The sequence below is a fragment of the Lipotes vexillifer genome, unplaced genomic scaffold (assembly GCF_000442215.2).
Source record: "Lipotes vexillifer unplaced genomic scaffold, Lipotes_vexillifer_v1.1 scaffold520, whole genome shotgun sequence".
Classification (NCBI taxonomy): Eukaryota; Metazoa; Chordata; class Mammalia; order Artiodactyla; family Lipotidae; genus Lipotes; species Lipotes vexillifer.
Window position 1 is genome coordinate 2,085,732 of NW_006784004.1, and position 24,995 is coordinate 2,110,726.

At 36.7% G+C, this 24,995-nt stretch overlaps 1 protein-coding gene across 1 annotated transcript in view; it reads left to right on the forward strand.

Moving 5' to 3' along the window:
* Positions 1-24,995, forward strand: part of CTNNA3 (catenin alpha 3) — a gene marked incomplete at its 3' end in the record, with an annotated part of 1,444,109 nt that overhangs the window by 1,262,507 nt on the left and 156,607 nt on the right. Inside the window, exon 13 of the mRNA XM_007456477.1 lies at positions 22,244-22,395. Coding sequence (XP_007456539.1) covers positions 22,244-22,395 — 152 coding nt within the window. The remainder of the gene's footprint in view (positions 1-22,243; positions 22,396-24,995) is intronic.

Consider the following 24,995-nt stretch of genomic DNA (forward strand, 5'->3'; position numbering starts at 1 on the left):
TTTCTTTTTTGAACATTTTACTTATTCTTACCTTTTTTCTTACCCTGTGTTGTGGTTGGTTTATTTTCTAATCTTTATGCTTTTAATTTTATTTTTTCTCATAGTAATGTACAGGCAATAATAAAGAGAAATGGTGTTAGTACATATCCTAATTGTTTTTATCTTATTTTATTTCGAAATTATGGTTTTAATTTTTCACATTTGAGAGTGATATTTACTGTAGATCTTTGTGGATGTGCTATACGAAACTAAAGATGTTTCATTCTCCTAGTTTGATAAGAGATTGCATCATGAATTATTGTTCATCTCTGTATCTATTGAGAAGATTATATGTAATTTATTCTTTCATCTGTTAATGAAGTGAATTAGAAAATTGATAAATGTTCTAATTTTAAAACAGTCTTGCACAGAAGTCTTCCTGAAATAGATTTAACTTCGGCATGGTATATATCTTTCTTATGTGGTGACAGATTTTTTCTTGCTAATATTTTATTAGGATTTTAGTATATATGTACATGAGTGACAACTAGTCTGGAATTTTTTTAAACTTTTTATTTAAAAACAATTTTATATTTACCAAAGAGATTCAGCGATAGTATAGATAGTGAAATTCCCCCATATCCTTACACTAGCCTCTCCTAAAGTTAACATCTTACATTATCATGCTACATTGGTCAAAACTAAGAATAGTATTGGTGCAAGGCTGTTTACTCAACAACAGACCTTATTCAGATTTCACCAGTTTTTCTACTAATGTCCATGTTTTGTTCCAAGATCTAATCTAGGATCTTACATTGCATTTACTTGCCATGTCTTCTTAGTGTTCTCCAAAATGTGGTAGTTTCTCACAGTTTCCTTGTTTATCATGTCTATTCATTCACCAGAAACCCACTGTCTTGATTACCATAGCTTTATAGTAAGTCTTGAAGTTGGGTGGTGTCAGTCCTCCAACTTTGTTCTCCTTCAGTATTGTATTGGCTATTCGGGGTCTTTTGCCTTTCCATGTGAAGTTTAGAATCCATGTTAAGGAGAATCAGTTTAGAATCAGTTGGTCAATATCCAAAATAATGTGCTAGGATTTTGATATGGATTGTGTTATCTCTAGGTCAAGTTGGAAAGAACTGACATTTTGCCCACATCGAGTCTTCTTATCCACATACATGGACTATCTCTCCATTTATTTGGATATTCTTTCATTTTTTTGTCAAGAGTTTAGTAGTTTTCCTCATGTAGATCTTGCACATGTTTGGTAGATTTACACTTACACATTTCTCTTTTGGGGGTGCTAATGTAAATAGTATTATGTTTTAATTTCAAATTCCAATTGTTCGTTGCTGGTATATAAGAAACCAATTGACTTTTGTATATTAGCCCTGTATACTGAAAACTTGCTATAATCACTTTTTATTTTGATGAGTTTTTTGTTGATTCTTTGGTATTTTCTACAATAACAATCATGTCATCTGCAAACAAAGACAGTTTTGTTTCTTCCTTCCCAATTCATATGCCTTTTATTTCCTTTTCTTGTCTTATTTGTTACCTAGGATTTCCAGTATGATGTTGAATAAGAGTAGTGAGAACAGACAGCCTTGGTGTGTTTCTTATCCTATTCCTAGTTTGCTGAGAATTTTTACCATGAATGGGTGTAGAATTTTGTCCAGTGCTTTTTCTGCATCTGTTGACATGATCATGTGATTTTTTTCTTTCAGCATATTGATTTTGATACCAATGTAAAATTTGCCTTGGAATGATTCTATTTTCCTCCCTAATGTGTATATAGGACTAGATTCACTCCCATCCCCATATCTACTACCATACTTTCCTTTCTTGTGTAAGTTCACACATAAATTCACAGAATTTATTTTTTCACACATTAAATTTCATTAATGTTTTCATTCAGTGAAATGATGTAACACTGTGAGTCCTGTTCAGTACAGACAAAATTGGGAATGTCAGTTTCCAAAAGTAGACAAGAAAAAGAAAAGACAGTCATTAGTATTTTTGGCATGGATTTTCAGTGGAGCAAGAAAGACATGCCTATTTCTTTGTTTGCTTTCAATTTAACACATCCATTTTTTTTCTTATATTGTTCTGGAGTAATTCCACTTTTCTATTTGTTATTTGTGTTTGTTAATCAAGCTTTCAAACTCTGTTGGATTGTGACTTTTCAAAGCCTGGGAAAAAGAATGACACTTAACCAACATTTTCTAAAATGTCAAGACATTTAGGGAGTTAGGATCTTCCTGAAATCCATACAGATAATCCTCCCTTGGATTATAAGCATTACACAATTCCCCGTAGTTTCCAAAATCAGTCAACAGGCATGATCAGTTTTTTGTTTTGTTTTGTTTTTAAATTCCAACGTTAGCTAATTTAAAAACACATTTAGGAATAAACAGAAAATGTGATGACCATTTTTAGAGAGACCTTGCTGTGTAAATCTAGTACTAGGAAGAGGAAGCAGAATTTCATGCTTTTGTTTAGAAGACTCCATAGTCATTTAACATGGAGATGAATCAGAATATGAAATTCCTTTATGGTTATAATCAATTTGAATAACAGCTGAGAAAGTATAATAGAAATCATACAGTTTTACCTTTATCCCATAAAAGTCATGAAATATCCTGACAGAGCCATTTCATCTACTTGCCTCCTCCTATTCATCCTTTAAAATCTCTTTTTAATAACGGGTTAATTTTCCTACACATAACCCAAAAATACTCTTAGTGGGTTTGGAACTTACCTCTGTGTTTGTTCTATTTTGGTTGAAGTACAAAACAGGAAATTGAAAAAAATAATCACTGTTGATTATGATAATCATTCAACATCGAATTCCTTACTTATTATCTACAATTATAGAAATAAATCCCCTGCATTAAGACAGATATTGAAAAAAGCAACCCAATACTACAAAATGTTACTGCCACCTCCAAACTGTTTCTTACTAAAGCAAGGGACAGTGAGAGATCATATTAATAAGAGTGCCCCACGTTCCATATTACTGTTTCCTCAGATGACTGGGACTTTTGGCTGACAGAACTTGGGACAATTATCTTGTCCTTTGTGTTCAGAGATGATGTGCTGACAGGTTATTTCCTGAACAATAACTGAAATGTGTGACCTGCTGTCCTTGCCAGGAGAGAGACTATTTTGTAGTTGACAGCAGCAGTCACTGAGGGGAGAGCTTGACATTTGTGGCCTTGTAGCCTTTGTTGTTTTTTTTTTGTTTTGTTTTGTTTTTGCCGTACGCGGGCCTCTCACTGTTGTGGCCTCTCCCGTTGCGGAGCAACAGGCTCCGGACGCGCAGGCTTAGCGACCATGGCTCACGGGCATGTGGGATCTTCTCAGACCGGGGCACGAACCCGTGTCCCCTGCATCGGCAGGCGGACTCTCAACCACTGCGCCACCAGGGAAGACCGGCCTTGTAGCCTTTGGGTCAGCAGAGTCTGTTTTTGATTCCTTCTGGCTGCTATGGTATCCTGACTTCTGTCTTGTCTTGGTGACTGTTACTGATGCTGCCTTGTTGCACATGGTCTCTGCATGCATCCTCTCTGTCCTAGCTCCCTATATACACAATCACTTCCCATGTTGTACAATCACAACCTTTCAGTTCAGGTGCCATTTTCCCTACTAGCTTAACAGTGAAATAAGTTAAACCCCATTCCAGTGCAGATAGAGTCACATGCAGATAGAACCTGAGTTACTCAGCTCTCCTTGCTGGAAAGTTGGTTCTACTACCATTGCCTATAAAGAGATTACTAAGTCAATGATTATGCATTTTTTAGCCTATTTTTAGACTGCTTGAGTAGGACATTGCTCCTACAATGCATTAGATAAATGCAGTTTCATTAATGAATGCTGAAAAAAGAGAAAGAAGTCTTACGTTGATAAGCCTCTGTCATAATTTAAGCATAACAACAGTGTCAAAAATACTTCCATCTTACATTTGAAAACTCATTTTGATTTCTGTAGCTTTTTAGGATACAGTACAGATATTGCTGCAGTATATACAGCTAATCACCTGAAGGACAAAGCTCCTTCTGTCTCAAGTCTGTGAAATGCTATCAGTAAAAATACATTTAATTCTGACTACCACGTTTCTCTTTGAAACTATAGGAAAATTAGTATGACACCAAGCATATGTATCTTAATGTACATGTTTCCCTGATTCTCCTTCTAACTGTCTCTCAGCTCAATCTCTGTCACATTGCCTAACTCCACTTCCATATATTTTCCCCCAGATGAATATCTTCTTCACAGTTCCGTGATTTGGCCTGCTGTCACAGCACCAAATGTCATCTCTATGCAAATGCTTGTCAAAACTCTCCCTGTCTCTTATTCTCCCTCCCTCCCTACCTACCCCTCCCCATTATCTCAGTCTCCTTCTTGACTGTCTGGTAGATATCTGGACTTGAAGGTAACCCCTAAGTCAACATGAGTAGAGTATCCTCTCCTGAGACCTCTTTTCCTCCTGGCTTCTTTATGATGATAATAGTTTCCCCCCTTCTAGATATCCAGTATCAATACCTTAGTTGTCTTGGATTCCTTCCTTTCTTTTACCTCTTGCATGTAGTCAGTAATAAAATCTTGACATTTCTATCTCAGTACCAAATGGCTCAGCCTTTCCATTGCAAACATCCTCATTCAAATCTTCATAAACTTTTTTTTTCAGTTTTGCTCTAAGTCTCCTAACTTGTCTTCCTGCTTCAGTTATACAAGACAGTTATACACCACTTCTAAATCAATTATGTAAAGCAGTGCTTTCCAAACAATCTTTTTAGTATTGCAACCTTTTATTCAAATGAAATGGAACCCAAATATATAAATCAGAGCTGCTTTCTTTGAATCAGGGATTGAGTATGGGATTTCACACCTAGTCCTATTCACGCTTCTCTTTACCTACTGCTCCTCTGCCACCCGTGGTGCTCCCTGAGACACTCTCATCGGAATGTAGTTGAGAACCACTGTTAAAGCATATTCTTAAACATATTAATCACGACCAGATGATAAAACTGTATTTCAAATATGCTACAAGGGTAGAAGCTTTAGAAAAAGTAAATTCAAATGGATCATCTTAATAAAGATGGTTTATGGGGAAAAAAAGGTAATTGGATAAACATTATTAGATTGTATACAACTATACTAAAAATTCAACAGGCTCTTAGTATGATGGTTAGTTGAGGTAGTTTGAAATTCCTAGAAGAGGTCATAACCTTATGACTATCAAAAAAATTACACTGGTTATTTTATCAGGAGTGTTAATTACTTCCCAGAAAAAGTAATGGATTATATATAAGAAATTTTGTCCCAGGTCTGGTAGGAATTGATTTTCTTTCTCACCACTAGTCATGTTAGAATCTTACTCAAAATTTCCAAAGGCCATTAATTATCTACCAAATGAAGAACATAGTCTTTGGCTTGGAGTTTAATAAAAACCTGGTATGAGCTCAAATTAACTGTTAGCACTTTTGCTATTTTACTACTTGGACAGTTATGACCGTGTAAACCCTACTTTTGCTTATTTCTTAATCACAACCATTCTCTGTAGTTTCTCACATTCTATTCTTTGTGTAATACACTTCTCCCCCAACTTGCCTTCCTATGTTTCTCTCTTTATATCTTAGTCATTCTACAAGGCCTAATTTTCCATGTCACCTCTTCGATCAGAATTTTCCAAAATATCTTTAATTGGATATAATCTCCCCATTCTTTTAATGTAGTTGCCTTTTTCTGTCTTGTTTTCTACAGGTAATAGGAAACACAAGTAAATATATAACAGATGACTTATTGAGATCACTTTATAATACATGTTCAAAACCTGCCTTTGTGGCCCCATGTAGTTTGCTATGTACTTGTTGCATCACCAAACAGACTGTTAACCTTTTAAAGGTAGGATTTCAAAGTATGAGGGATGAAGGTTGGTTTTTAGAATGATTTTGTGGACCATCTTTTACTAGTTATGCAGTTCTAGGCATATGTATTGATTTCTTGATTTCTTCTTCTTCAGATAGAGCTAATTATACATATAGGTGAATAGATATCTATTGAAATGATTTTTTTCCCCATAGTAGAGAAAAAAGCAATGCACAAAAATAGCCTGAGATATGAGAGTTTACTGGACATCTCTGGGAATCTTGAGGACAGTTGGCACCTAAGCACAGTGATGAGGTCCTCTGAGGAGAAAGAAGCAGATAAATCTAAGACTATTAAGAATAAAAACAACAAAAATGCTTATATATACTTTCTCTCTCTACTTCTCCTGCAGATTCCTGATAACTTTTAGAGAATTCCAGAGGTAGAAATAATAAAGTGATACGTGAGAGGCTTTTCTCACCTCAAATGAAAGGTTTTCAGAACATTTCTGCTGACCCATGGAATTGGTGTTAGCTTTGGGTATTTCGGGTTTTATCCTAATTAATCCTCTTAACTTCAGACCTCTGTCATTCAGTAGTATACTAAATGTACTGCGTGGGCAGTATAGAGGCAAAGCTACTCATTGCAGTGGCAGAACTTTAGTGAACAAGAACAGGACAGATTTGAAGAGTGAACTTTTCCATAGCGAGAGACCCAACTTAAATGCTCTGCAACTGATTCAATAATTCTTTTAACTAATGGTAAAGTTAGTAAGTGCATTATTTCAAAATAAATTCACTACGAGTTCTAGTTGTAAAATTAGGCAACTTATGAGGTACTCTCCCAGTCCAAGAATACATAGAAGTAGGATTATTGAATTATAAGAACTTGAGCTAGAAAAGCATATTCACTCAATGCACAATTACTGAGCAACTGCTATGTGCTAGAAACATATTTGGGAAGCTAAAATCGCAGGCTTAGTGACTGACTGAATACGGAGGTTGGAGGCTACATAGGGAGAGGCAGGAGTAATGACACAGTCAAGACACACACACAACTTCTAAGTACCTTATCTTTGTGGAACATAAAATAGAGTGACAAATGATAGTGTATCAGGCCCAGAAGCAGAATACTAATCCAGAGATGTGGGTAGAGAAAAGGGAAAGCCGCAAAAGGCTCCCTGAACAAGTATTCTCTGTATCGACTCTTTAAAAAGAGAGGAAAATTACTGTAATGAGGAATATGAAGAAGGGCATGCCTTGGAAAGGAAATAATGAACGAATATAGAGAGGTGTAAATAAACAGGCTATAAGGAAAGCTATAAGCTGTTTTGAGTGTTCGAGGCCCATAGTGACAGATATGAAATTATTGGAGATGGAGCTAAAGGAGGAGGAATGAGTTTAATGGAGGCAATGAATTCTATGACTAAAATTTTGAATAGCATCCTTTTGACAATTAAGGGTTCACCATGGGGTCTTACCAGGTCAGAGAAATGGTGAGCGTTGATGGTTAGAATGATTGCTGTGACAGTAGTGGGATGGATAGATCTGAGAACTAGATATGGCAGAAGAGTTAGGGAGGCTCTCAGCTCAGTCAGCATGAGATCTGGTAAGGAAGACCTGCGGTTTCCAAAAGAATTCCAATTCAAGAATTATACAGGATGCAAAAAGTAACCATATTTGATGATCGAGGGGAGATAGAGGTAGAGGGGAGGAGACAAGAATGACTCCCAGTCATCTTGTTTAGGGCCTTGGGTGGATGGTAATCCCATTTGCTGAGATGGGAGATACAAGAAAGATGGCAGATTTGGGAGAAGGTGGTGATGACTTCATTTTTGTATATGTTGAATTGAAAGGTAACTTACAGTTTACGTAGTTTGAGATACATTGAAGGACACACATGTGAGGCTAGGGAGAGAAATGAGAGCCAAATGTAGTAGTTTGGAAGTTCTGTTTGTATAGGTAGTAAATGCAATGTACAAGAAAGAACAGATGTATCTCATCTAATTCAAATACTTTATTTTATCAATAGCATAGTTAGCAATCAGCATGTCAGTTATCACAAAGAACAATGCAATTTGGGTTAAAGTGTAGGAAATACATAGTTTTGCTCTTAAGCAACACAGGATAAAGATTTTATAAAATCATACAATGGAGTCAATTAGGTATGTTTGCAGAACTCAATTTTTTTTAGAGAAAGCATGTACAGTACATATTTTCTATTGTAAAAAGAGAAAAGACCATTTAGGATTTGGTGTTTGATCTTGGTTCCAAAATCCCTGATATTTTGGGTCTTCAGTTTCATTTGTATGTTTATTTTCTGAAGATTTTCTTAGTATTTTAAAGGTAGTCATCCTACCACATGTCCTTGTTATTGAGTTAATATCACAAACCATAAAAACATCTTTTAAATTTAAGACACAAGTATAAAAGAGAACCCTTTAGTGTTAATGGGGGCATATTTTGTGTTGCCTATTTATTGCTAAATATAATACCAAAACTTCCTTTCTTTTCCCCTCCTAACATTTGAATTTAAAAATATATGGAATAGAGTGATCTCAAACATCTGTGTTGAATTATATCTTTTATTCCTGTTTAGCTTAGAGAAAAAAAAATCACTGAGATAGGCAGAACAATTAAAATAAACAGACAAAAAAACCCCTCAAAACATGTCCATCAGTATAAAGAGTAGTGGAAATAACACAGGCTTTGGAGTCAGCAGAACTATGTATAAAAGTTGGCTCTGTTAATTATTAACTATAAATGTGGGCAGCTATCAAAGTTTCACTTTTCTCATCTTTAAAGTGGGATTATTTTTAGGATTAAATTATATTACATTTAATCAGTTATATTTCTTCAAACCATGAGTAACAGAAATTTTTACAGGCTATGTATCACGAAGTCCAGTGTTGTTTAATTCACCAGTTCATTAACACTAATAGAGATACATATTTTTTTTTCTTTGCTATTTCGATATGACAGCTTTCTCTTTGTTGTAAGAGGACCACAGCAGTTCTTAGAAGTCACATCCAGATAGGAAAATGTCCAGAGAAAGAAGAGGGACCTTCTCTCCAGTATTTCTCTTTGAGCATGAATAACTTTCCCAGAAATCTTCCCCCAATACACTTTCCTAAATCTCATTGGCTAGAACAGGGTGTCAGGTTCTCTTTAAACCAATCACAGCCAAAGGAAATGATTGGGTAATAATCAGAATTTACCTCTAAACTGAGAGCTACATCACCTTTCTGCTGTTTGGATGCTGAACAAATTCATGTTTCTTTTAACAAGGATGTTAATAATGAGTATTGGGGAGCCAACCAATTTTATCTGCTACATGTGATTCTGAGAGTTTGATCCCTTGGACCAGTAGCATTATATCACCTGGGAACTTGTTAGAATTCAAATTCTTCTGCTCCATGTCAGACTTTTTTTTATCAGGAGCTCTGTGGGTAGGGCTTAGCCCTCTGTGTTTTAATGGGCCCTCCAGGTGATTCTGATGCAGGGCCAAGTTCAAAAACCACTGTGTCATGATAAAGTTTACTGAGGAAAGAATATATTAATACTGTTTGCTCAGAGCTACAGCTTTGCACAACTCCAGAGAGTACAATGTGAGTAAAGTGCAAAGAAGAAAGTGACCCCTACTAGGAAGTTTGACTGCAAATCTAGACATGTCACCATCACGCTTTACCGATTTCAACATAGGTAAAACACTAGCAAGATTATTGGTACTTAGTAAGTAATCAATAAATGTTGGTCTGCTATTATTCTGGAACCATATTATGCATGAGATGTTGTTGTGGTCACTTTCAGATAACTTATCATGTTTGGAATCCAGATCTGAGACTTTCTGCACCAAGAATACAAGTTACTTACATTTTCACAGGAAAATATCAATTTACCCTGTCAGCACTTAGTATCTAAAACAAATGAAAGTTCTTTTTTCTGATAACCCTGAATGCCCATCCTTCAAGAACTAATTCACTATTGACATCAATTTCAAATAATGTATGATTCACTCCTGTCAGAAGCCATGCTGAGATTATTCATTCATTTATCCATTAAATTTCTGCCTAGAATCAAAATTTTCAAAGTCCTATTTTTGTATCATATCATATCAGAAATCCAAAAAGGTGCAAACCAAAAATTCTAGGACTTTAACTTTTTGAAGAAGCAGATGATAATGTTGTGTAAAATAAATATTCTTTTGAAGAATGCCTTTACATCTTTTATAACACTATTTGTGAAGACTATTTTTGTTATGTTTTTTAATAACAAGAAATATAAATACATAAGTGGTACATTCACTCCCCTTAGCATATAGTGTTGAAGAGGAAAAGCTTTTTAAGTCATTCCCAGTGAAAACTTTTACGTGCCGAGCCCCATTTTAGTAAATAATATGAACCATGTAGTACATTGCTTCACTTTTGCCTGGAATGCAACAGATCAGTCTTATAACTAATTGCTGTACCTTAACTCTAGAAGTTTTTATGTAGTTACACTTGTCTTCCCTAACTTTCGTTATGTGGCTGTTGGTTATTTTGGCCTTGTTTTAAGTTTTAAAAGCTTACTGTACCCTTGCCTCTTTTTTGAGCTGCTTTGAATTTTTTTCTCTTTTGGAAGTAGGAAAGTTATAAAGATTAATCTCTCCTTCCATCCACTCACAAATTCTTACCCCCATGATTCTATACACCTATCTTTTCTTCCAACAACCCATGCTTTATTTTACTACCCATTCATCTGTCCATACATCTGCTATCCTCCTGTCCATTCATTTATGTTTTTCTAATGTCTTTCTGCTTGTAACCAAATGTAGCTAGAAAAAGTGAGCACAGTGCATGTGTGATTATGAATAGACCTACGGATCCAGAGAGTCTATGCTAGAAATAGACCAGTTTCTTCATTTTACAGAATTTTAGCTCCCTTAAAAAAAAAAATTGACTAACCTTCCACAATCCTAGCTTACATTGATGCAGAGGTTTCTGGATTTCTGTAACTATTTAAAAAAAATTTAGCGGAGTTATAAATCTTGATTTACTTCAGTAGACTTGTTTATAATAATGTTTGTAACCAACGTACATAAATCCAGCATTACAAAAAAAGAGCTTAAGGGATAAATATTTATAAAATAAGTCATTTCAGTTGCCTTAAATAGAAGCTTCCCTGCTGCATTTAAAGTATGACTTTTCTTCATTTGATCAAGAAATATTAGTAAAAGGAGTAATTCAATACAACAGGCTCTCTCACTCAAGAAGTTCACAATCAATTTTTATTCGACTTTCTAGAAAAACATCTATTGAATGAATCATACTTGTATATATATTTAAATCATATTAATCTGGGCTCCCTGAAATTTTTTATATATTGATTATAATAGCAAGAAGTTTCAAGATAAATGAATATCAGATACAAGAGAAATGAATTTGTTCTTTAAAAATCTTAATATTGTACACTTGTACATAGGAAGCCCTTACAAACCTTGTGATATTGAATGACTAAAGGGAAAGTAAAATCACTACTGTCAATGATATTGAGTCTCTACTCTTTCACTGTAATATTAAACTCACTAAAAATAATGACAATTCTGTCAAAGTAAAAATAACAAGTTGGCACTGAAATTTCAGAACACTTTTAACATATACTTCAACTAGTATAATTTCAGCAGATGTGAAATTCCATAACCCTCGTGGGATTAACACAGTAAGCAAAGATATCTGTAGTTTCTCAAAGCACAAACAAAACATACATTTTCTTGTTTAGGTAGTCATCTATATTTATACCAAGGTGAATATATATTGACCAAAAAAGCTAAGAATGGTATCAGTAAATAGAACCTGACACAATTTTGCAATGGTCCAGGACATTTCTAGGCGCCAAAGAGGGTTTTTTCCAGAGGTTTATAACTCGTATTTGTGAAGTATACATAGAAAAACTGCACAGATGATACTCACTCTTCCAGAATCTACACCAGTGTCCTACAGAGGACAGATGCTCAACAAATACTTGATTGCAAGTATTTGGAACGGTGCTAACAGAATATTTTGCAAGGATAGAACTGAGCTATATGTATACTGTCTAAAATGATAGCCATATGTGGTGAGCTAGAGTGACTGAGGAAGTGAATTTTTAATTGTATTTAATTTGTATCAATTTAATGTAAATTTAGTTAAATAGCAGGATATTTCTAGCAGCTAGTGGATTGGGCAGCACGACTTTAGAAAGTAGTCAAGTGTAAGCAACCTGATGATACATACCTCGATGATACACACCTCAAAACAAATTCATTTGTTCATTTGTTGCTACTTACATTTGGTTTTAGGTTTCCTTCCCCTGCCCATATGCTTGTTGTCAATTTTATATTTTTAAAATTGTATAATGTTAACACGCTTACAAGAGTTAAAAATACAGAAAATATACTCAGCTACTGATCTATCTTCTCATATTTCTTCTACCCAATTCTTAGCATCCCTTGTAAACAACAAGTTTCCTTATTCCTTTATCTTTCATGTGGGCTTTTTTTTAATATTTGTGAAAATAAGCAGATTAAGGATGTGCTTTTTTATTTCCTCTTCACTCTTACACAAAAGGTAATATATTGCTACATATGAAATCATAAGTTCACGCTGACACCTCCAATGCAATCCCATCCCATAGGGTTCTTTGTCTTATCACGTTCCATTGTACTACCCCTCTTATTCCATAGTGTGAACCCTGGCTCTCAAAAATATCTACACGTTTACTCATTGTTTCCACGTACAACACACAGAAATACCCGCAGGTATTTCCGACTGCTTTTCCGACTCCGCTATTTCCTCAGCCCCATATCTTGCTCCTTTGATTCACTTTTTGTTTTGAGAATCTATTGACAAGTATCTCCCTAATGAAGACTTCATGGAGATTAAATATTCTGTATACGTGCATGCCTGAAAAAATCTTTATCCCACTGTTCACTTAATTAACTGGCTGAGTATTGAATCTCATTTCTGAAATAATTTCTACTTAATACTTGAATGCATTGCTTCATATTTTTCCTTTTCGTATCTGGTGTTGCTCCTGAAAAGCCTAATACCAATCTGATTTAAATATTTTATAGATAACCCTTTCTCTCTTGAAGATTTAGTTCTCTTTACCCTCAGTGTTCTTTAATGTTTGAGGATATGTCTCAGCATGGTTATCCTTGCATCCAGCAGTAGAATATAGTGGTAATGGGTACAGGCTCTGAGTCTGAATACCTGGTGCTGAATTCTGACTCTGATACCTACCCCTTTCCTGAGGAAACAAAGGTGGCTTGACAGAGTTTCTGATTTTAAGAGCTCTCTGTCAGGATTTTGGAAGTGGCTGAGTACAGGAAAACACATGCAGTCAGAGACATAGGATCTTTAGCAAATGTATGTGTTTAGTGTCAGCAAGTCCAAGAGACAAGATTGCCTAACACGGTTAGAAGCATGGGTGGGCTGGTGATCAGGGAAAGTTTCACAAAGAACTGATATCTATGAAGATAAATATGAAGGATGGGTAGAAAGTTACCAGGTAGACAGGGTTAGGAAAAGGGCTCTTCTCAGGCATATAATCATAGACAGCTGGACAGAGAGAATTGGAGTCTGGGGAGCTGAGATCAACTCTTTTTCTTCTCACCCAAGAAATCCCCAGCAACATGTGAAGGAGAACCTCAACACCACAAAGATATGTCAAACAAAGGTATGTTTCTCCTACTGGAAGCCTTCCCTGTACACAGGGAATTAAATAGCCTAATCTGTCTGTACACCTCAGCATCTTTAAAGATTCTCCCCCCCCCCTAGACATTTCTATTGACCTAAAAAAATAAAACCGTCAGTTAATTTACCAGCAAAATGGGTTTATTCAGGAACAGCAAAGAACTGCAACTCAGCACATGGAATCTGTGGCAAACTATAGGCAGGTCTGGAAAACAAAGGAGAGGAACATTCTTATATGGAGAAGGAAGAGTGGACGGGGCTGTTACAAACAAAGTGTCCATTGGAAGAAACTGGGAGTTTGAAGTGTAGGGGCTTTTCACTGGCAGAGTTGAGACAGTCTTTCATTGGTTGGGCTATTGCCAGGCAAGGAGAAATTCTTCCTTCCTCCTGCTGGGTAGTAAAATAGGAACTTTCTTCCTTTCAGAGATGCAAAGGTATGTCTCTTCCTGTTGGGTCTGCAATTGATAACAAGAGGTAGGGTGTGAGAGCTGCCCCTTCTGTCTTCCCAAATCCATTTTAAATGAGGTTTCTGTTTATTAATGTTTACATTTACCTCTTCCTATGGCCCATGTTCCTATGGTCATCAGTGTGTGATCCCCTGCACACTGATCTGTATTTAGCTAGAGGTACAGATCATGGAGCTCCTTTACTTCTTTATGTTTCTTTCACTCTTTTCCTGTGTGTGCTTTTCTTTTTCTTTTTTTTTTTAATTAATTAATTTATTTGTTTTTGCTGTGTTGGGTCTTCATTGCTGTGCGCTGGCTTTCTCTAGTTGCGACGAGCTGGGGCTACTCTTCGTTGTGGTGCGCGGGCTTCTCATTGTGGTGTCTTCTCTTTGTTGCAGAGCACGGGCTCTAGGCGTGTGGGCTTCAGCAGTTGTGGCTCCTGGGCTCTATAGCGCAGGCTCAGCAGTTGTGGTGCACGGGCCCAGTTGCTCCGCGGCATGTGGGATCGTTGCTCCGCGAGTTGTCGCTCGAACCCCTGACCCTTGCATTGGCAGGTGGATTCTTAACTGCTGTGCCACCAGGGAATTCCTGTGCTTTTCTTGATAGTAGAAACTGAAGAGGTTAAAGAATGAGCTTAAGCGATAGATAAGATGGTGGGTGATTCTAAAGGAGGAAAATTTAAACTGTTTAAACTCAAGAAAAACAAGAGAGTAGATAAACAATGAAAGTAATCCAGAGGCTTAACCAGTAGAACATACACACACACACACACACACACACACACACACACACACACACACACACACACACGCCTGATCAATATATTAAAAAGGAAGAGGGAAATATACCCTCCAGAAAGGCTATAATGTAAAAGCTGGAATATGCCAAGTGTTAGTGAGGATGTAAACCAGCTAGAACTCTCAGGCACTATTGATATGAGTAAAATGTGTTCCAACCACTTTGGAAACTGTCAGTGTCTACTAACATGGTTCAAAAGTATATTCTGTGATTCAGAAATTCCACTAATAGGTATAGTCTCTGAAAATATGTATGTAAATTCCCTGAAAATATGTGCATATATTCCTAGCACCAAAAAGTGCACAATATTTCATAGCATCACTATGTATAGTAGTCCCAAACTGGAAATTATCCAAATGCCCATTAACTATAGAATGGATAAATAAATTGTGGTATAATTGTACATTGGAATACTATACAGTAATAAGAATGAGAAATCTAAACCTGCATACAGCAATATGAGTCAAATCACATAAGTTTAATGTTGAGTGAAACTTGATACAAAAGAATATATACTAAAAATAGAACTACCATACAACCCAGCAATCGCACTACTGGGCATATACCCTGAGAAAACCATAAGTCAAAAAGAGTCATGTACCAAAATGTTCATTGCAGCTCTATTTACAATAACCAGGATGTGGAAGCAACCTAAGTGTCCATCGACAGATGAATCAATAAAGATGTGGCACATATATACAATGGAATATTACTCAGCCATAAAAAGAAACGAAATTGAGTTATTTGTAGTGAGGTGGATGGACCTAAAGTCTGTCATACAGAGTGAAGTAAGTCAGAAAGAGAAAAACAAATACCGTATGCTAACACATATATATGGAATCTAAGGGGGAAAAAAAAGGTCATGAAGAACCTAGGGGCAAGATGGGAATAATGACACAGACCTACCAGAGAATGGACTTGAGAATATGGGGAAGGGGAAGGGTAAGCTGTGAGAAAGTGAGAGAGTGGCATTGACATATATACACTACCAAATGTAAAATAGATAGCTAGTGGGAAGCAGCCATATAGCACAGGGAGATCAGCTGGGTGCTTTGTGACCACCTAGAGGGGTGGGATAGGGACGGTGGGAGGGAGGGAGACAGAAGAGGGAAGAGATATGGGAACATATGTATATGTATAACTGATTCACTTTGTTATACAGCAGAAACTAACACACCATTGTAAAGCAATTATACTCCAATAAAGATGTTAAAAACAAAAAAGAAATATATACAGTATGATTCCATTTGAATGAACTGAAACAGGCAAAACTAATGTATTCTCTTAGACCTTTCCAGTCTCTTAGTGTGGTATATATCCATTGTAAAACAAATTACTTCAAAATTTAGTAGCTTAAAACAGCAAACATTTATTATCTTTCACATTTTCCTGGAGTTAGGAATCCAGGAGCGGCTTAGCTGTGTGATTCTGCCTCAGTCTCATGACATTGCAGTCAAGATGTCATCTGAAGCTGCAGTTATTTTGAAGGCTTGAGTGAAACTAGAGGATCCACCTCTAAGCTCATGGCTGCTGGTCCAAGGCCTCGTATCCTTGCTGGCTGTTAGCTAGCAGCCTCAGTTCCTTGCCATGTGGACATCTCAATTAGGCTGTTCACAGCATAACATCTAAAGTTCTTCAGAGCAAGCAGTACATGAGAGAGAATGACCAAGATGGAATTCTTGAAGTCTTTTTTAAATAGCCTAAGAAGCAACATCCCATCATTTATACTACGTTCTATTTGGCACACAGATCTGGCACAATGTGGGGAAGGGGTATACTAGGACGTGAATACCTGGAGGCTGGGATAATTAGAGGCCATGTTGAGTGCTGGCTCTTACACCTGGTAAAAATTTAAATTGATGAATTTTGAGAGGTTTGATAGTATAGGAAATTGCATTGATAGTTTAAATATTTGAGAATTTATACTAAGAAATACAAAAACAACTAACAAAATATTTTTTTTCAGAGGCAACTTGTTAACTCCATTAAAATAGTGTGTTACATAATGAGCAGAGGTCATCATAGACCATTACTTGGTCCAGGTCCAACTTTAAATACTTAAATAGTTACATCCATTTAAACAATTATTGTGGTGTTAACAAATTTGAAAATGTTATGAGGAAAATTGTGAAAGAGCTAAATTTTATATTAAGTAGTCATGACTATTTCTAAAACATTTAAATAAGTGAATATTATTTATTAATATTAATGTATAATTGAGAAACATCCAGATTAAGCTTTAGGGAAAACAGCTAAGTCCCTAAGGCACTGGAGATACCCAAAGCTGGACATTCAGGCTAATTAAATGATCCAGAATTTCATATATAGAAAAAAGATCTCTGCCAAAGGGGTAAAAAAGTATCAGTATAGTATCATGAAGCCATAACAACAAAGTCTTTTCTCTCTGTTATTTTATTTCTTGGGGTTTTTTTTTTTTTTTTTTTTTTAGCTATTCCAGATGTTTGAAAGGTCGGGGTAAAGTAGAATAGTGAGGCCAGTATGGCTCTTGTTAACTGTGTGATGTGTCATAAAGCACTCACTCTGATCCTTGATTCTCTCATTTGAAAAAAGGAAAAATTCTCACCAGTTATTGACTTTTATGATACGTAATCTGTGAGAGACCAAACACAGCACTGATACACTCTTGGCTTCCTTAAATAAAAAAGGTATGAATCTTGCTAATCAATGTTTGTTCAATAAATCTAAAAAATGAAGAGTATGTGGCATTTATAGAAGTCATGCATATGCTTAATTGCACTTTCTGCTGTAATTTCTTCCCACTTACTTAGCATCATGTAAAGAAATGGTGACTTAGCATTATGTGAATTTTCAAAGCCAAATACCTCTATCATTGGTAATTTTCAAAGATAATAGTATGATTAGAAATATTTTAATCTGCATTTTATTAATGATAGAAACATAATTTAGTGACATCATTGGAGATGATTACCTATAATGAGTCTGGATTTTTTTTTGACCTACTTAATCCAATAATTATGTACCTTTACCTACTTTCAAAAGCATTTAATAAACCTAGCAAGAAATGAGAAGGGATAACATATTCCTGAGTTAGTACCAGAGCGAGACTCAAGGCCTGGGAGAAGTTGGCTCTATTACCAGAAAATTAACATTAATTTAGAAATTAATTGACATTAACATTAATGTTAATTAACATTAACATTAATTTCAGTGCCCCAGGAGCACTGAAATTAAGAAGCCCAAAGTATTTTACTTATCAAAAGAAGGCAGTGGGGCTTCCCTGGTGGCGCAGTGGTTGAGAGTCCGCCTGCCGATGCAGGGGACGCAGGTTCGGGCCCCGGGCTGGGACGATCCTACATGCCGTGGAGCGGCTGGGCCCGTGAGCCATGGCCGCTGAGCCTGCGCGTCCGGAGCCTGTGCTCCGCAACGGGAGAGGCCATAGTGGTGAGAGGGCCGCGTACCGCAAAAAAAAAAAGAGGCAGTGCAGCTTTGGGGCTCGGAGAGCAAGCTCTGGAGTCTCAGTTACCAGCCTGCCACTTATTAGCTGTTTGACCTCAGTTTCCTCGTCATTGAAATCAGGATAATGATAGTTCCTGCCTCACAGGGCTGCTGTGGGGATTAAATGAGACAGTGCATACAAAATGCTTAGCACAGTGCCAAGATGAGTAAGCACTCAATGGATATTATTATTCTGCATATTCTGAATAAGGTTGGTATGGAAAGTACAGACTGCTAACAAGTTCAGAACTGGCTTAGAATTTGGCAGTATAAAATAGACAAGATACTTTGAAGTTGACAAGGTATTGAACCCAAGGCCACTTCTGTTTAATAAATCTACACTCCAAAGTTCAGAACAGTTGATTCTACCTGGGATGTCAAATGGTTAGAGTGAATTTGTTTAAGGTGTCCCCCTCTCTGATCAATGATTGTATAACATGATGGATGGTATACTGTGTGTAAACCTTGTTTTCTTGAAATGTAGGTAGATTATGGATTTGAGATAGCTTTGTCAATTTGTTTTTCCTTCTAAATTACCACTAACTGGCTACTTAATTATACTCACTTTGTATTTTCTTGAAAGCATTAAAAAATTTCACGCCCACTCTGATCCAAGCAACCATATGTCCATAGTATGAATAAAACACACCCACAGCTGATGTTTAAGCTAATGAAATGAGGAATGTATTACATGTTGGCTTTGAATAGTTCATTTATGCTGTTAGAGTGAAAAAAGTAGTAGTTTCCATCTGTACTTCAGAAATTAAACATTGGCTTCTCAAAGATTTTATTTTAATTGGAACTAATATTAGTTTATTAGTAAGAGGCCCCTAAAGGAGTTAAATTGAAATCACGTTGCAATAATGAAAAGGCTATGATGTATTTTCCTTAAAATACGCCAAATCTTTCTCACATTATCTCACATGGAAGTGAAAACTAGACCTTTACATGATTTGATGCTTGTCTCTCTTTTTTTGGCCAAGATCTACATAGGAAGATGATAGGAGCAGTTTCAAATTATAGAGGCAGTTAGTAACAAACTGAATATGTAGATAGAAAGAGTTAAATTATTATTGTATGACACACTTGTTTGGTGGATGAGAAAAACCTTTTTTTAGTGGGGAAGACTATGAAAAGAGTTTTGTCAGTGGTAGACCACCAGAAGGTGTTCTTTTTGTTTTTTTTGTTTTTTTTTTCCGGTATGCGGGCCTCTCACTGTTGTGGCCTCTCCCGCTGCAGAGCACAGGCTCCGGAAGCTCAGGCTCAGCGGCCATGGCTCACGGGCCCAGCCGCTCCGCAGCATGTGGGATCTTCCCAGACCAGGGCATGAACCTGCATCCCCTGCATCGGCAGGCGGACTCTCAACCACTGCGCCACCAGGGAAGCCCCACCAGAAGTTTTGAGACCACATCTCTTTGTTTTTATCTATGTCTTTAGTGTTAATAGAGGATGTCAAAGTGATGAGGAGCCTCTCTGCCATGTTCTTTGGAGTATAAGTTTTGTTGGGGGGTTTGCTGTTCACCCCAAGAGCCTGAAGAAAATGTGAAATAACTGGACACATTTCCGTAAGAGTTTCCTCCTCTCTCAACACTATGAAAAGTAAAGATTAACTCATTAAATATGTTGAATATTCTTATAAGCCCACATAAGTATATTTTTGGAGATTCCCTAGTATGAACAAAACCTAAATTACATTGAAATGCAAGCTTAACATGTTGAATTTGTACCTACATTTTTGTGGGTTTTTTATATTTATTCATTCATTAACTCATTTGATTACTTAATTCAATTACTTATCTACTATGTGCCGGGCTAGACACTTGGGATACAAACAGGAAAAAGTTTTAAGGAACCAGTGAACGTTTTTGAACAGTGTAGTGATGTGACTCACTAATAAAACAACTTATTGTGAATCTATTTTGTGACGGACACTGTTGTACTTACTGCTAAGAGCTGGCTTTGTCAATAAGATTATACTTACGATGAGTCTGGAGGATGAGAAGGTCTTCGGCAGGAGTACTTTGGTGAGGGCTCAAGCAGGAGATAATGATGGCTAGAGGCAGTGGGGCTGCACTGGCAATGGATTTAAAATGTACTTATATGGTAGAGGAGATTACACTTAGAGGACATTTGGATATAGAGGTTAAAAACGAGTAGGAGGTAAAAGAAAACACCTGAGTTTTTTTCCTTGTTGACTGGGCATCAAGATAGAAAATATTAAAAGAAAATTAGGCTTTCCAGGTAGAAAAGAATGTATTGAGGTTTAGATAGGATGGATTTGAGGTGTTATGAAAGATTTAGGTAGAATTTTGCAGTGGACCGTTTTGGATTCATAGCTCTGGAATTCAGGGAAAAGGTTAGATTAGAGATACACTTTGGGAGTCACATCTAAATTAGTGGGAATTGTGGTTCAGGAGTGTTTCTCCTGCGCAAAGTGGTGTGAGTTAGCTTTCTCCTTGCCTTTGTTATTCTGTTCACTGAAAGTGAGACAATGATTTTATGAAATCTCACTACTGAATAATATTATCCAATAGAAGTTTTGGTATGATAGAAACATTCCATTTTGCCACTCTCAAAACAGAATTCAATAGCCATAGGTGTATACTGAGCACTTGAAATGTGGTAAATGTGATTGAGGAACTCAATTTCAAATTAAATTAAATTTTAATGAATTTAATGTTTCATAGTTATACGTGGCCCTATGTGGCCAGGTGCCCCTTTTTATTGGATGGTACACCTAGAGAATGGACAGAGGAGAAAAGCACAGTGGATAATCCTGGTGGGTATAATATCTAAGAATTAGGGTATAGGTGATACATTTTAGTAGGTGGAGGAAAGATGAGACTAGATAAAATATGGGTACCTAGGTATATTGCCAACATTTCCCCATATCAAGAACATGGCAGGTAGGATTGCAAGACATGGTATGCCATACATGCAGATAGAGATTTGGATGTAGGAAAAAATAATATTTATTAATATTTTTGTGTTAGATAAAGTACTATATCTTCCAGGTTTGGAATCATTGCTCTAAAAATTAATTGCTTTTCTCCTGCATATTCACATGGGGAAGAAACTTATTCAATATGATATGGTATAGTAGTTAAAAGTCATATTAGCAGAATGACTCTGTGAAAGATTCTTGATTTCTCTGTGTCTTTGTCATTCAACTAAGTATGAACCCCAGGTTAATACTGGGGTTATTTTAAGATTTCAATCACAGCAAACGCTTAGAAAACTGCCTTGAATCTACTGAAGAGTTAATGAATGTTGTTATCATTAACCTTAAAAGTAAAGTCAGAGAAACGTTTTTAATTGAGACTATTTTGAAATCTTAATTAAAAAAAGGGCATTCTATGGATTGGCCTTACTGATTGATATATCCCTAAACTCATTCAATGTTGTGTTATTTTACATAGAAACGTTTTGCATATAAGATCACCAGTTTCTTTGCATTAATCTTTTTGATGAGGAGGAAATATTTTATCAAAAGAAAGTTTACAGTAGTTTTATTATTTCTATGAGATAGAATTAGCGTCTTTAGTTAATTTTCTTCTATTTAGCAACTCAAATGTTTTTTTTCTTTAAATATTTTTATGTTTACAATTTCAACTATTATTCACACCAATTCTTTTTTTGTCATTTCTTTGAGCTTACACTGGATCGGATGAAAATTAATTATATGGTTCCAGACTTGGTAAAAACAAAAATGCTATAAAGGAGAAAGATAATCTTTTAAAACATTTCCATAACGACGCCTTTCTTGTCTTTGGTTACCTTTGTATTTCAGAGATTCAAGATTATCCTGCCAAAACGTTTTGTCTCCCTACATTTAAAAAATAATTGAAATTTTATTAATCAAGTATTTGTTTAAAAATATGATTCTCCATTTCCTGGAAACTCCAGAAATCTGAAAATACAAGTAGGACAATTTTCTCTTTCTTATTCATTTTAACAGTAATTCCAGAATTTGTAACACAAGTGAATGTTGCCTTGGAAGCCTTAAGTAAAAACTCTTTGGATGTGTTTGATGATGATCAGTTTGTGGACATCTCAAAAAAGATCTATGATACAATTCATGATATCAGATGTTCAGTCATGATGATTCGGGTAAGTTTGCTTTACCTTCTACTGAATTATTGTAACACTTTTCACCATCTGGTATGCCTGGAATGATTGCAAGAAATGTTTTATTTCTATGCCGTATCGTCAATACTGAAATCCATTAGAACTTTAGAAATTCATATGTATCCCCAAAATCAGATCTACTGTCAAAAACAACACTTTTACTTATGTATATGGTTGTAACTTATGCAAATGAGCACATTTAACTGCCACATGTGCAGAAATGATAGAATTCATTGTGTGCAGGATTTGCTGAAGTGTCACATAGCATATCAAAAGCCAAAGAACAATACATAAAGTAATTTACTTTCTTTTCTTGAGCAGAAAGGAGAGGATCTTTCTCATCACTACTGAAGTTTATAGAAAAATGTGTTTAAAACAAGGTATTTCTATGGCTGAACCCTCTCATACTAGATCATAGAATCAGAGTGTTCTGTAAGAAATCTCACTTGTAACTGCCAGAAACAAGAAATGTTTGAGAGTTGTCTATTTGGGAGAATATATACCATCTTCTAGAGTGTGAAAGTGAGTCATTTGTTGTGGCCACACCGCATATACACAGACCAAGATTATTTGTTTTTACTCAAAATGTTAATGTGGGATATTTTTTTAATGCTATTAAAAAGAAAAAAACAGGGCTTCCCTGGTGGCGCAGTGGTTGAGAGTCTGCCTGCCGATGCAGCGGACACGGGTTTGTGCCCCGGTCCGGGAAGATCCCACATGCCACGGAGCGGCTGGGCCCGTGAGCCAGCGGCTGAGCCTGCCCGTCCGGAGCCTGTGCAATGGGAGAGGCCACAACAGTGAGAGGCCCGAGTACCGCAAAAAAACAATAGAAGTTCTTTGGAAAATGCACATGTAAATATATGGAGATAGATTATTTTAGGATTGGTTCACCTGGAGGCAGAGTCAAATATTTGTGTTAACATTAGTCTGTTTAGGAAAAAGTGAGACAGAGAACCAACAAGTGGTGATTATGAGTCACTGCAGACAACTGGGGCTTGAGCCTGGGCAACTCTAGGAGGGTACTCTAGAGCACACCTCAGAATTATCTTACCTTAGGGAAACAAAATCCAGTTTATCCACCTGTTCACCCTTGGTTAAAGGCCACCTCTCTTCAGAGGTGTTACCGGAGCCTCCTGCAGGGCCAATCAAGCTCTTGTGGCCAAAAAATCCACCCTGAGGCAGAGTAAAGGAAAGAAGAATCAGTAAGACTGGTGAGTGCAATTTGTAAGTATGAGCAGAGTTCAATTTGAAGGCCTCTGGAATTAACTGTTAGTAAGACTGTGAGATGGAATTGGATGTACTGAGGAGATAAGGATGGAGCCTCAGTAGTATCTGACCAGTCTGAATGTCATAGGTTACATGGAGCAGTTCATAAAAATGGGGCCAACTGAGGACCTTGTAGGGAAAAGGGCCAACAGAAGTCGAGGAGCCTGTCAGGGCAGATGGACGCTTATGGAAGAAATTGTAAGAGAAAGTCTAGAGGTGTCAAGACATGGGATCTAGCACTTCAGAGCTTGGGAAAACTTGCAAGCAAGCCAGTTATACAGAGAGAAACCTCAATATATATTTATGAACAGCCTAGAAGTATTTGTTCCTATGTGACTGGGAACAGTGGTACTGTACTAGTACTATGTGTGAACTGCAAAGTACCTTTGCCAAATAGTTTCTTCTTCTGACAAAAGTTTTTATTCCTTACCTCTGTGGACTAGGTGACTAGTGGGCTAGTATTAATTCAGAGCTGGATAGGTGGAACCAGGAGGGAAACACTGAAAGTATGAAGAAGGCACATAAACTTCAGGAGGTAGCTTTACAAGAGTGAAAGCCCCACATTTCCAGTATCCCTTGGTGGATATTTGAGAAGATAAACCAGTGAAATAGCATAGGTGAACCAGGGCAGGGAATGCGTTTTGTTTTTTTCTGCAAAAGCTATCTAGGGGCAAAAGTCTTATAACCTCTCCCACTTGAATATTCTAGTATTTAAAAATGTTCTTATTATCAACATAGCTTACTTATAGCAAATTAAATTATCTTGCCATTATTTCTATATATCCCTCATTTGCAGTAGTCCTGTTTAGAGCAGGAGAACAATTTATTGTAATTATTAACAGCCTTAGAGGGCAGTAATTTTTCCCTATAGCCATCTCTTTTTCAAGGTAAATGCTTCAATTTCTTTTAACTTTTCCTCATAGAAATAATTTAGTTTTTTTTTTTTTTTTTTTTTTTTGGTACACAGGCCCCTCACTGTTGTGGTCTCTCCCATTGCGGAGCACAGGCTCCGGACGCGCAGACTCAGCAGCCATGGTTCACGAGCCCAGCCGCTCCGCGGCATGTGGGATCTTCCCAGACCGGGGCACAAACGCGTGTCCCCTGCATCAGCAGGCAGACTCTCAACCACTGCGCTACCAGGGAAGCCCAATAATTTAGTATTTTGTGTTCTTTACTAGTCCTTATTTAACTGTTCAACAAACTTCTCAAATGAGACTATCAAAAAGCATACTCTAGGGCTTCCCTGGTGGCGCAGTGCTTGAGAGTCCGCCTGCCGATGCAGGAGACGCGGGTTCGTGCCCCGTTTCGGGAAGATC